Source organism: Apteryx rowi, unplaced genomic scaffold, assembly GCF_003343035.1.
Source record: "Apteryx rowi isolate R43461 unplaced genomic scaffold, aptRow1 scaffold_155, whole genome shotgun sequence".
NCBI lineage: Eukaryota > Metazoa > Chordata > Aves > Apterygiformes > Apterygidae > Apteryx > Apteryx rowi.
The window spans coordinates 1406658-1419577 of NW_020447808.1; the positions used below are offsets into that span (position 1 = coordinate 1406658).

General features: G+C 38.3%; 1 protein-coding gene across 1 annotated transcript in view; it reads left to right on the plus strand.

Annotated features, from left to right (window-relative positions):
- Positions 1-12920, plus strand: part of MMS22L (MMS22 like, DNA repair protein) — a 99723-nt gene that overhangs the window by 78095 nt on the left and 8708 nt on the right. Inside the window, exons 17-21 of the mRNA XM_026059290.1 lie at positions 120-262; positions 1041-1183; positions 1340-1499; positions 3794-3963; positions 10279-10490. Of these exons, the coding sequence (XP_025915075.1) occupies positions 120-262; positions 1041-1183; positions 1340-1499; positions 3794-3963; positions 10279-10490 (828 nt within the window). The remainder of the gene's footprint in view (positions 1-119; positions 263-1040; positions 1184-1339; positions 1500-3793; positions 3964-10278; positions 10491-12920) is intronic.

Here is a 12920-nt window from a genome sequence, read left to right on the forward strand (position 1 = left end):
TTATTTCTAACTGTTTATATGTAGTATTACTATGTCTAGAGCCAAATGAGACTTTTTGCTGCCTTTTCACATGTTTTTATTAGATATCTTTACCTTTTATTCCCCTTCTACCTCTGCAGTGCACTGTATGAAGCGTTTTCTAGTATGGGCTATACATCCTATGAAGCTTTGACAGTTCGTTCTTGGTTTCGATGCATTTTGCAAATGTTCATAGATCAACCGACTGGTATGCTGGCCAAGACAGATGCTGAGCGAACAGTTGGTAAGTGTTCACATTTCCCTAATGTTTGCAGTAACGATTCTATATTGCAAAACTGGCAAACATTTTCAGCTAATTACAAAATGTATTTTTGTTTGTATTCCTTTACTTTTACCTAATTACAAAATGTGTTTCTTTACGCTGCTTGTGCTATTTATTGATGGTTTGCCTGTTCTGCATATGACAAATTTATCACAAACAAAGATAAAAGAGCTTGTTTCCTTGGAAGCAAAGAACAAAAACTTGCTCCCAAGGAGACAAGCTATTTTTCCCCCATGGAGAAACTGCTCTGAAAAAAAGTGAAAATCTGAAGTAAATAGTCAGAAATCATGCTGTGAATGCCCTAAAAGAAAAAAAAATCCAATTGTAAACAATTCTTCCCTATTTTATGTTGGATATTTTGCTTTCCTTAGCTTCTTTTTCATTATTTAGTGAGAAACACTTCTTCACTTCTTTCTGCAAAAACTGCATACTAATTATCTGTAGAACACATCTTCTAGCAACTATTTTTCATGCACATTTTGTAGATTTCTAAGAAAACCATCAGTAAAATGGAAGACTTGGTTATCCATCCTTAATAGTCTTCATTCTTGTAAATCTGTATTAGATTCACACATTCTTTGTCTAGGAAGGCGCTGTCAATTGCCGAATACTTGTATTTTGGACATTTTAAAATCATATTTTACTTTACTTTTTTTCCCCACAAAATTATAAATTGAAAAGCAGTAGACAAGCATAACTGTATACTACATTTACTGTTGTGTTCTCTTGTAACAATCAGGGAAAGTCTATATGGAGCAGCTGATTGAAATGACAAGACTGGTTTTTAAACTCAAAGAAGTAGAAAACATTCTCTCAAAGGCTAATGTTGAAGAGTCAGTTTTCAAGCAAGACCCTAAAAACGCTCTTGTCCAGTTTATTAAGGTACTGTACCTTTGTGTTAGTTCACAGGATAATTTAAGAGAAAGGGAATTACATATAATATTTTGGCTTTGTGTTCAAGAAGAAATTACTCACCCAAGCCTCAGGAGAGTTAATAAGTTTAATCCAGTGTTTACTTAAATGTCTTTGTTTTCTCAGGCTGTTGGTAGAACTTACGGTGGCCTTCAGACACTCCCTGAAAAATCTGCCATGGTAGCAAAGACTCTGGAATATTTAGGTGATGTGTTAAAGTATGTGAAACCTTATCTGAAGGTAAAAGGACCTCCAGAAGGTCTGCAGCTTACTTACTGGATCATAGGTAATTATTTCACAACCTCTTTTCTTTTTTTCTTTTTTAGGAATGTATATGACTTTTCATACTTTTGTTTTCTATATTGTCCATTTAAATGGTTAAAAAAAGCGAAGTCACCAAGACAGTACAGTTAGATATTTAATTTTATTCCGCTGACTTTCTTTATCTTTTATCCTGATGCTATAAAACCTAAGCTCTTTGTGGTTTTTGAAATGACTCCTGCAAAGTTGTGCTTTTATTCAAAAGTAGGAGGCTTTCGTGTCTTTCACCACTGAAAACAGTTATGTAAATAAACCCAGAAACAATGACAACTCAATGAAGCAGTATTATGACATGCTACATTATGTTTACTGGAGTTATGATAGTGGACAGGTCTGCTTATGCAAATTAGAAATGTAATATGCATCCTTTTAGAATTGCTCCTCTTACATGCTCTCTGTGCTTTATTAAAGCTCAAATTCTAGTATCCTTTCATTACAGTGTAGAATCAGTAATAGGATGCAAAAATAATCATGGTGTTTGTTATGAATGAATCTGACCCGCTTATCCTTAAATAATATGGTAATCCTTATGTATCTTAAAGACAGAGGTAATGATTTGCATGTAAACACAGTGTACATGCTGATTATGAGGAGTACAGTGAACAGCATGACCACAACACAGAAGGTACATCAAATATACTGGAATTTGAATTTTATAAAATACTTTACTTTTCTATTGCAAGATCTGTATATTTTGCTATACAAGATAAATGTCAAATGAAATGTTTTCACATATCCAGATGTTGGAGCTTTGCAAAGTAATTTTAGATTGATATTTTCCTTTCTGTTCTTTGCAGCAGGAAATGATTAATCTTCAGTCATGCTATTGTGTACAAGAAATTGTCCTTTATTTAAGGGGAAGGAAAAAAGGCTTTACAAAAAATATTTAAGGGTATTCCAATCACTTCTTCAATGTTCTGTGATGCTGTAAAATTATAGGGGTGAAGTAAGATACTTAGCAAATCTAAAAACTTCCTATCTACGGATACATATCAGATTGTGTCTTCTACTGTTGCATCCATCACAGCAGTGATACTAGAAGGAGTACTTTCAGTCTGAACGAGCATGTTTCTTTCAAAACAAGGAGCTTAGACAACATTATTAAAAGTATTGTTAAGTGTTCATTCTCTTTCTGTATGATTGATCATTGTGTTTTCTTTCACTCCACAAGATTAATGTTGTTTTTCGTTGTTTTTAGAGATGGCAATGGGATGACTTTTATAGATTAATAATATCTTGCAACACGCTATTTTTGATCTTTCATTATTTACTAAGTCTTAAACATATTTTCTTGAGATATTCCTGTATTTTCCACCCAGAAAACTTTTTTTTGCTTCTAATTAAATATAAACTCAAGCATGTTTGTGAAAACTACTACATAGGAATCTATTTAATTAGACACCCTATGTTATTTCATCTCTGGTTTGAGTATTAAAACTCTTGAGTGTGCAGTTATTTTCCCAAGAAAAAATGCATCTCACTTGTAATAAGGATGTTTCTATAAGTCAGGGTATTTACACGTGAACTCCTTTTTACAGATTTTGCAGCTCAAAAAAAAGATTTTAAAACTGGCTAAAGTTGTGCAAGCAATACATTAATGTGCTGAAAACAAGCAAGATGTTCTCCAAGACTCTCAATTTGTGGACTGAGAGCCCACAAAGATCTGGAGAGAGGATACTATTTCTATGGAGTTGGCTGCACCTCATTCTTTTTAATTTGCTAAATTAAAAACATTAAATAGAGTTTAAAAGAAATTTAAGGTTTTTCTAACATTGAATCTCTGTGTGAGTAGTTGCTGATGTGGCCACAGTATTGTTAGACAAATGTAAATGGAAGGCAAAGGCAGTGTCTTTCTGTAAAATATGATTAATGCACACAGAAAGATAAATGTTTTTAAGTGCACATGTGCCATATGCAATAGTTTTATGTTCCACTGTTAGTTAATTTTCCTGCAGAGATGTGAGAAACTGTTCTTTCTTAATGGCTTTACTGTTCTTTTCCTAAAGCAACTTCACTTGCTTATAAACTTTTAATGTATTAAAACAGTTTGGTGTTTTCATCTTGCTGAACTGTAAAAGGACTTTAAATCTTCTTCACTGGGGTTTTCTAGACAAGTACCATGGAAAGAGTACACGGGAATGAGCATTTTAGTTGCTATTGTTACTCTTGGCTCATCTAACTAACAAATTGCCTGTTTAGGCTCCCCCCCCCCCCCCAAGCTACAAATTACTTTGTGATTTCTTGATTCTTTTCCGACAGGATGTCTTGTAAAGTTCTGGGCACCAATACTGGCTACTTCCAAAGCGCAGCAGCTCCTCTTCCGCATCATAGATTGCTTGCTGCTGCCACACTCTGTGCTCCAGCAAGACAAAGAGCTGCCTGTGGCTTTGCTGTCTGCCATTCAAGAAAGCCTCCCTCTTTATCTGCAGGTAAATGTCTGAATTGTATTATCAGCAGAAAACTTAGCTTCAGGAAAGTGTTCGTATAGCAGACAATTTTTTTTCCCCTGTTCAAAACAAGCATTGTTTGAATTTACAGAAGAAGCAAGAGAAGTGGAAGTGGAAGGAAAAATGCCACCTCATTGGCTTCCTTCTCAGTGTGTGCTGCTATGCTGGGATGTACTCCAGAGTTGCTGGTCTGATCACTGTACCTAGAGAAGCTTTTAGCTAACCTGCTGTTTACACTGGTCTCTGATGTGAGAGATTTCTGAAATAGTGGATCAAATAATCATAATTGATAGGAAGACACTTCTTGAGAAGACAGAGCAAACAAATGTGTTTTAAATCATCCTTGACTTTGCTAACAGTGGATAATTAAAGGTGCGCTATCCTCCATATTTTTCGTTGCTCTTAGTAACAAAGACAACACTCTGCATATCATGATACTGTTTTATCTTAATAGTTTGAGGATATGTTTTGCTGAATCAAATTCCTTTCCTGCTTACATGACTAAAGCCTTCTTGTCCATTATTCCTCCCATGCTTCCTCCAGCTTATTTATTACTCTTCAAACTCTGTAAGGCTTTGATGTTGAAGGGGTGAATTCCTATGGGTGAGGAAGAGAAAAGGATATATTTTTAAAATAAATAAGTTGACATATTATTCCTTGTAAATCCTTAGGTCTTTTGTGCTTGCCTTTTCCCCTTCCCTCATAGCCTTCATTTTGATTGCAATCTTAATACAATCCTTAAAAGTTATCAGTTGTGAAGCAGTGAAGTAGTGACATTGTAAACGTCTCTTGGATTTATTCCTTTTTTCAAAAGTTGCATTGTGATTGATGGCATGTCATATGGAAATGAATATTATATAATGATGTGTAGAATATGACTTGCTTCTTTGCTGCTCTGTAGGTATTTTCAGAAGCTATCTACATCTAAGACCATCTGGACACTGATATTACCACAGAGTGTGATTGTCTGCTTGCTAATTTAGTATTTTAGCCAGAGAGCATATTAGTTGTTTCTCTGTAGTCTGCACATACAGATGTAGTTTTGAGATGAAGCCACTCAAGTTAGCTTTGAAGTCCAAGTGTTGTGGACCCTTGCTACCATTTTTCTTTGTCTGTCTTTGACTTTCTGACCCCACTATGGGACCCTTCAGCAATCTGCTGCTTAATCCATGTGCTTTCAAGCTGAGCTACATGATTTTATTGAGGAAATAGTTTAGTTTAGAAAAAATGCTGCTTCCAGAAAATCCAAGCTATTCTTTAATTTGACAGGCAGTTTTGGAAGGAAATAGTTTGGGGAGAGAGTGGAAAAAGAGCAGAAGACTTATTTTTTCATATTTCAGTACAGAACTTTTACACTTTAACTGATTTTATTTTAGAAAGTTCCAAAATTTTTAAAGGGTTCAAATGGCTTCATTCATTCAGAATTCCCTTCCCTCAACTCAAAAATGAAAATATTAGTTATAGTCAAAAAAAATTATTCTCATAGGACTGCTTCTGAGCTCCTTTGAGATTCAATGGGTTCTAGGCATTATCTTTGACTTCTCAGGTTGTTGTTTCACAGTTGGCTTAAGCCAATGGATTTGTTAGCTGCCAGTGAAAGGGGTAAATTCCTTCCCTTTCACCCCCATGTGTGGTTTAATGATTTTTAATGATTTTGTGAATATGGGATGACTCAAATTTGTGAGCTGATTCAACTGACAGCTAGCTCTAACAACAAAAAAAAAGCAGATCAGAAAAGTGATATAACAGTGTATGTGAGAAGGAAAGGATGTAGCCATGGTGGGGAAGATAGATAGACTGAGTCTTCTAGGAATAATCTCACCTGGATTAATTTAAACTACTGCTGAAATACATGATCAGACTCTGTCACAGAATCACAGAATGGTTGAGGTTGGAAGGGACCTCTGTAGATCATCTAGTCCAACCCCCCTGCTCAAGCAAGGTCATGTAGAGCACGTTGCCCAGGACTGTGTCCAGACAGGTTTTGAATATCTCCAGAGAAGGAGACTCCACAACCTCTCTGGGCAACCTGTTCCAGTGCTCTGTCACCCTCACAGTGAAGAAGTTTTTCCTCATGTTCAGACACAACTGCCTGTGTTTAGGTTTTTGCCTGTTGCCTCTTGCCTGTCACTGGGCACCACTGAGAAGAGTCTGGCCCCATCCTCTTTACACTCTCCCTTCAGATACTTATACACATTGATAAGATCCCCTCAGTCTTCTCTTCTCCAGGCTGAAGAGTCCCAGCTCTCTCAGCCTTTCCTCATAGGAGAGATGCTCCAGTCCCTTAATCATCTTAGTAGCCCTCCACTGAACTCACTCCGGTAGCTTCATGTCTCTCTTGTACTGGGGAGCCCAGAACTGGACGCAGCACTCCAGATGTGGCCTCAGCAGGGCTGAGTAGAGGGGGAGAATCGCCTCCCTCGACCTGCTGGCAACACTCTTCCTGATGCACCCCAGGAGACCATTGGCCTTCTTGGCCACAAGGGCACATTGCTGCCTCATGGTCAACTTGTTCACCAGGACTCCCAGGTCTTTCTCTGCAGAGCTGTTCTCCAGCAGGTCAGCCCCCAGCCTGTCCTAGTGCATGGGGTTATTCCTCCCCAGGGGCAGGACCCTGCACTTGCCTTTGCTGAACTTCATGAGGTTCCTCTCTGCCCATCTCTCTAGCCTGTCGAGGTGCCTCTCAATGGCAGCACAGCCCTCTGGTGTCAGTCAGCCACTTTTCCCAGTTTTGTATCATCAGCAGACTTGCTGAGGGTGCGCTCTGTCCCTTCATCCAGGTCATTGATGAAGAAGTTGAACAAGACTGGACCCAGTACTGACCCCTGGGGAACACCGCTAACTACAGGCCTCCAACTAGACTCTGCGCCGCTGATCACAGCTCTCGGAGCTCTGCCATTCAGCCAGCTTTCAGTCCACCTCACCATTTGCTCACCCTAGCACATGCTTCACCAGCTTGCCTATGAGGATATTACGGGAGACGCTGTTGAAAGCCTTACTGAAGTCAGGATAGACAACATCCACTGCTCTCCCCTCATCTTCCCAGGCAGTCATTCCATCATAGAAGGCTATCAGATTGGTTAGGCATGATTTCCCCTTGGTGAAGCCATGCTGACTACTCCTGATCACTTTCTTGTCCTCCACATGCTTGGAGATGGCCTCCAGGATGAGCTGCTCCATCACCTTTCCAGGGATGCAGGTGAGGCTGACTGGCCTGTAGTTCCCTGGGTTGTCCTTCTTGCCCTTTTTGAAGACTGGAGTGACAAAGGATTCCGAAGGAAGGACTCCAAAATAAAGAACCCAGTATTAAGCTAAAGCTAGAGGGCCTTCATTTCAAAAAAAGAAACCCAAGCTCATTTCTGGAAAGTTTAGGGAGCAGTAGAAACATCAGGATCTAAAAGTCTGATGAATTCTTCCCTAAAGAGCTTTGATGCTGTAAACATGCCCTACGTGTATGAGGACTGATCCATGAATTTCCTACTATAGACAAGAGACAGTGTTTTGTTTTGAGGGGGTGTGGGGGGGTCTTTGGCTCTCCGCAAAAGGGAAGGTGATTTTTTTTCTCAATGTTTTCAGTTAGAGGAGAAGATTTGTGTCTTGGAAGCCTTTGGTGTTAAACCTGTAATTTCCAATCTGAAATAGGTCCTTATTAAAGAGAGATTTTGATATTGCTGTGTGGTTTTAAAAAAATCATGCCTCTTTTAAGAGGCAGCATCTCAGCCTGACCCATCAAAAATGAAACTAGAATCCTTTCTAAAGAAAACATTAGATTACAGAACAAAAGGTTTTTCAGTATTTCTAAATGCATCTATAGTTAACAGTTCTCTGTACTGGGTTTCAAGAGGACTCTGTATCCTTATTAGATAACCAAAGGAAAAAAAATATAGTAACCTCTGACCTTGTTTTTCTTTAACCAACAAGATATTTTTCAGTAATGTTCTTCTCAGGGTGGTGTTTTTAATTTAATCCTTTCCTTTTTTTTAAGATTACTTCTCTCTCTCCCCATCCTGCACCCAAAAAATATCAGTTTACTTCAACTCAAAAATGAAAATGCTTCTATGAAAGATCATGCTAAAGTTGTTGATCTATCAAATGAAACTATTGCAAGAGCTGCAAAATTCAGGCAGTGTTCCTTCAGAGATCTAAATTTTAATATTCTTTGCTTTTTCTTCCACTTATCAACTAACTGTAAGATCATTTCCTAAGAAAAGTAACTCTTAGTATTTCATAGTAACTGATTTCTTCCTTTTTTTTTCTTGTATACTATGTAGCATTTGCTGCTCCTCAATTTGAAAAATTATCTTATTTTAGTAAGTATCATCATTGCTTCTTCACAGGTGTTATATTCTTTATGTATTTTTTATCTGATGTTGTTCCTACCTCTCAGATGAACTGAATGTTGTAAGCAGGTATCCTCTGTAAGGTTGCAGTGTTCTTTGTGTCCCTCAGATCAGATAAATACACTTTGTTACAGTTGTTACTCATGTTGAAACAGTCTAGAGACTTCAGAGGTTCAGCTTTGATTATAGGATTATGGAATATTTTCTCTTTTTATAAGAGCAGTGCCACAGAAAGCTCAAGTGGCTCCTTTGTACCTCCTGCAACATCTCATTGGAAACACCAAACACTCAAGCTTACAAACTAAATAACATCATCTATAACAGTTTCTCTGAGTCTTGTATTTGCCATACAGTATTTTTAAGAAATCTGATATAGTAGCGACTTCCTTTTAGTACATAATTTTGCTTATGTAAGCAAATGGCTGAGAGAATGTGAACTGCTCATTAAAGCCCAAGTTTTGTTTCAGTAATTGTGGCTTTTATCACTGGGACTTACCAAAATTTCCAAGGAGATCTAGAGGCATGTGAACTTCCACCCTAACCAAAGATGTCTGTGTTCAGGAGGGCTTCCTACAGGAAGTCTTCGGGCAGATCCTTAAGCACTTTATTTCTTAAATTCCATTTTCCTGAATTTATTTACTATGGAACCAAAAGTGGGAACTGTCCATTTCAAGAAAGTGCCAAGAAGATTCTTAGCTGTGGTCTCAACCTGCTTTTTTCCTGGAAGAAATCTTCTGTCCATGTGAACATGGGCAGGTAAAGAAAGAATCTTTCTGGGAAGGAGCTCCTGTAAGAGCAAGAGCTTTCATGAGTTCCCCATTTCTACATTTCATACCTTGGAGTCCTGAACTATTCATTCATATAATAGGGGCCTCAGCTTACCTTACCATCAGTATTTAAGCAGGTATTCTTTCTACCAAAATTAGACTCTGGCAAACGTACAGATTGCAATACTAACTGAAGTTTGAAATACTGGTGAAGTTCCTGTCTAGCAAACTCTACTTGTCCACTTGTTTTACCTCATTATTCCTGCTGGGTAAAACTATTAAGAAAACTGTGAATTCTGAAGAGACTTGTATTTGTACTGCTTGCTGTGACCTTCGTGATAGGAGATAACTGGGCTTTTTTTCAATTTTTAGTGATTTATTCTTCTTCCTTTCAGTCATTGAAAGAAGGGAAAGGAAACTAACTTTCTCTCACAGAGGCTTGTATCAGTAAAAGAAATAGTCTTTTTTCACAGATGTAACATGTATATGTTGCTAACTATGGGGCAATGTTCAGATCAGCACTTTCTGGACAGTTTTATACTTTCATTATAGATTTTTCTTTGGCATCAACATAGCTTATATTGGATAAGTCACACCATTTTAAGCCTTATTTTAAAGAGATTTTTAAAATCTCCAATTCTCTTATAATTAGTGTTTAATTTACAAAAACCTGTTTACACTATGAGTGAATTTTTTTCTTGTCAGACCACTGTTCTAAGCACTTATTATTCTACTATGCCATTCATACAAAAATATCACAAGTTGCTTTACAAACTGATGAGGTGCTCTGTCTCTCCTCATACACCTTGCTTGACTAATATCCTTTCTTAGACCACATATGAAGATGAAAAAGAAAAGAGCTTTTGGAGACAGAAGCCCTTCCTTAGGTCTGAAATGTCATGGTTTTATTTCTGATTTGAAGGGGAGCTTGCATGTCCCAGAGCTCATCTTCCAAGTGTATTAGTTATCTAGTAAAAGGTATTTTCTCTCCCTTGTAAGCCTTGCCCTGACTTTGTCTTTATCCTTAGACCATCATAGCTGCAGCAAATTACTGATCCTTATTTGTCATGCAGTAGTCAGTCTGTGTGCAGCAGTAGTTTACACACAGAGTGTAGCAGAGTTTAGAAAGTGTGCAACCTGGTATTGTTAAAAGATTTATTCCATTTTTCTTTTTGAATTTTCTTTTTCAGGGCTTGTCCTTTATATGTTGTCAGTCCCAAACTCAGGGGCCCTATCTGAATCAACTGCTTGGGAGCATTATTCAACAGTATTTTGGACGATTTCTCCCCTCTTCACCAACTGCGCCAGGAGCTGGAGTGCATCCCATGGTGCTGGCCTTATGCAGTTCCGTTACGGTCCCCCAGATGCTCCATCTACGAAAGACCACTCTGAATGTCATAAAGTAAGGCCCTGTGAAGGAAAAAGCATCATTTATTCAGATTTCACAAATAGCTAATGAGAAGGGAAGTGTCATTGTTTACTTCTCAGTAGCAAGCAGGGTCTGAACTCGGCTATACAAAAGTGTAATCAAAGACAGTCCATGTTGTGACAAGCTCTCAGTCTACTTTGGTTCAAGATGCAACAGTTAAAAATAGTGGATGTGACAGAGAGCAAAAGAAATCATGACAACAGTAATGAGAACACAGCTTAARCTGATCAGTTAAATGCACATTTTTCCCGTTACACTTGACTTTTATTTTTACTTTTTTAGTAAGTAAGCAGGAGATGAACAAAAGTCTGTAGGACTGTCTTTCTTAAAATAATTTGCTTTATAAAAATTATATATTTGTTTATTTCATTTTCTTATAGGGTTTTTAAATCAGGTAAAAGATAAAGCTGCCAATAGTTCTATTTTTGTTACGCTGCTTCCAGAATTTGACAGCTGGAAAACATCACAGAATAACAACAAATCACAGCCCAATAAGGCTGTGGCTTGTGGGCTGGCAAGCTAAAGAGCAAGGAGAAGACAAGCAAGACCATAGTTTATTCATTGAATATTGAACCTTTTTCAGCTCTATAAATAAATACCTGTGCATCAGTTTGACTTAAATAAAATATTCTGGAAGAGCCCTAGGCTTGTGTCCTTGAGAGTTCAAGCTCTGTAAGTCCTGTTAGTGCGTTAGCGCTAACACTGTTAGCACAGTTGTATGTTGACATACCTGTTCAGGACCCAGGGTGATTCACATGCCTATGTGCCTAAATCCATGAAACCAGATTGAGTGTCCCTACATCTAACTCCCCAGTGTTCCCACTTCCAGTATCAGCATTCTGTTAAGCGATATTCATCCTGTAGTGAATACAAACCCATAAGGAATTTTTTTCCTGGTTTGAGCAATAGGGAGGGAGACTTGGGTTCTGTTTTGGCCTGTTACCTGCAGGTAGGTGGATTCACTTTGATTTCTGTCCATGAATACAATACTATTCACACCCCTCTGTTGTGCCCTCTGTAATGGAAAATTCAAATATGCTATGTGTTATTAAGGTTAGTTTATATTTATCATAGATTAGTAGTGCTAACTATTATTAAAAGTATTTCCATCATAAGACCTTGATAGAAGTACTTAAAACTTTGCTGCACTTCAACTGTTCAAACCTGGATTTTCCAATACCAACCTGGAATTTTCATGTTTTTTGTGGAAAAAATAATTAGGAGAAATATTCTAACCCTTTCCAAGGCTTATGAAAAACATGCTATTTTGCCTATGTAAAAATATACAAACACACACACACACAAACACACATGCATAGACACATACATGGGACGCTTCCTTTGATCATTATAGCTTCTCCATACTTCAGARCAGGCAATTTAAATTTGATACAGAGTTTGAGTCTTCCACATTCCATCAAATTCATTTCAGCTGTCCATATCTCATCTTAAAAATCTGACTTTGTATGTGAGCAGCTGTTATTTGCCATGACTTGTCAGTGTAACTCCCTGATATTCCTTCTTCCAGCTTTGGGATCCCTGCACAGAGCAGTTGTACCCAGGGCTGATGCAGGCCAGGCTGAGCCTAGGACTTAGAACCAGAAGCCAGAACCTTTTACTCTTTGTTTTCCTTTTATTGTGGATTTTATCATTGTGAAAACCTGAACTAAGCACTAAGAGGACAAGGTATAGATGGATGCTCTGAGCACCAAAATGGGATAAGAAGTGCCGAGGGACAGTTGAGTTGGAAGATTGGGGGAAGCATACTGGAATTGTTAGTTAGGCAGCAGAAAGAGCCTGTAATTCGCTGAGCAGGGAGCCAAGGAAGGATGATGTGTACAGAGCAGCAAAGCAGAATCGAGGAGTTTCCAAGTGAACAGAGATCAGACGAGGGAGACTGCATGAGCGCCACGGAGGATGGAGGTCCTAGGCAGTAAGAAAAAGTATTGCATGTGGCTGAATGAAACGCAAGTATTTTTCCAGAAAAAATGCCCTCAAATATATGGCATCATACATTTTCATCTCAGGCTGTACTCTCAGGTTGTCGTGCTTACTCTTGCCACAGCCACCTGTGCATGGGAGGCCCAGAGGTGGACTCTTGTATGTGTCAGGCTATGCAGAGGTGTGCCAGCTACCCAGGGAAAATGGAAATTTGGGGTGTAAGAAGAGGGAGAAGTAGAGGCACGGGAGAGAGAAGTTGTCAACTGTACCGTCACTACTAACCCCATACCAACAGCAGCCATAAACGTTGGGTCCTTTCTGCTGAAAGGCTGAAGCTCTTTGTTTTATGTACCCTGGAATATGGAGAAATCTGGACTTTTTGTCCAGGTCAGGAGGGGAGTTAAACGCCCTCAAATATAAGGCAATTATTTATATTCAAGGTAATTGTATTTTAATTTGTTA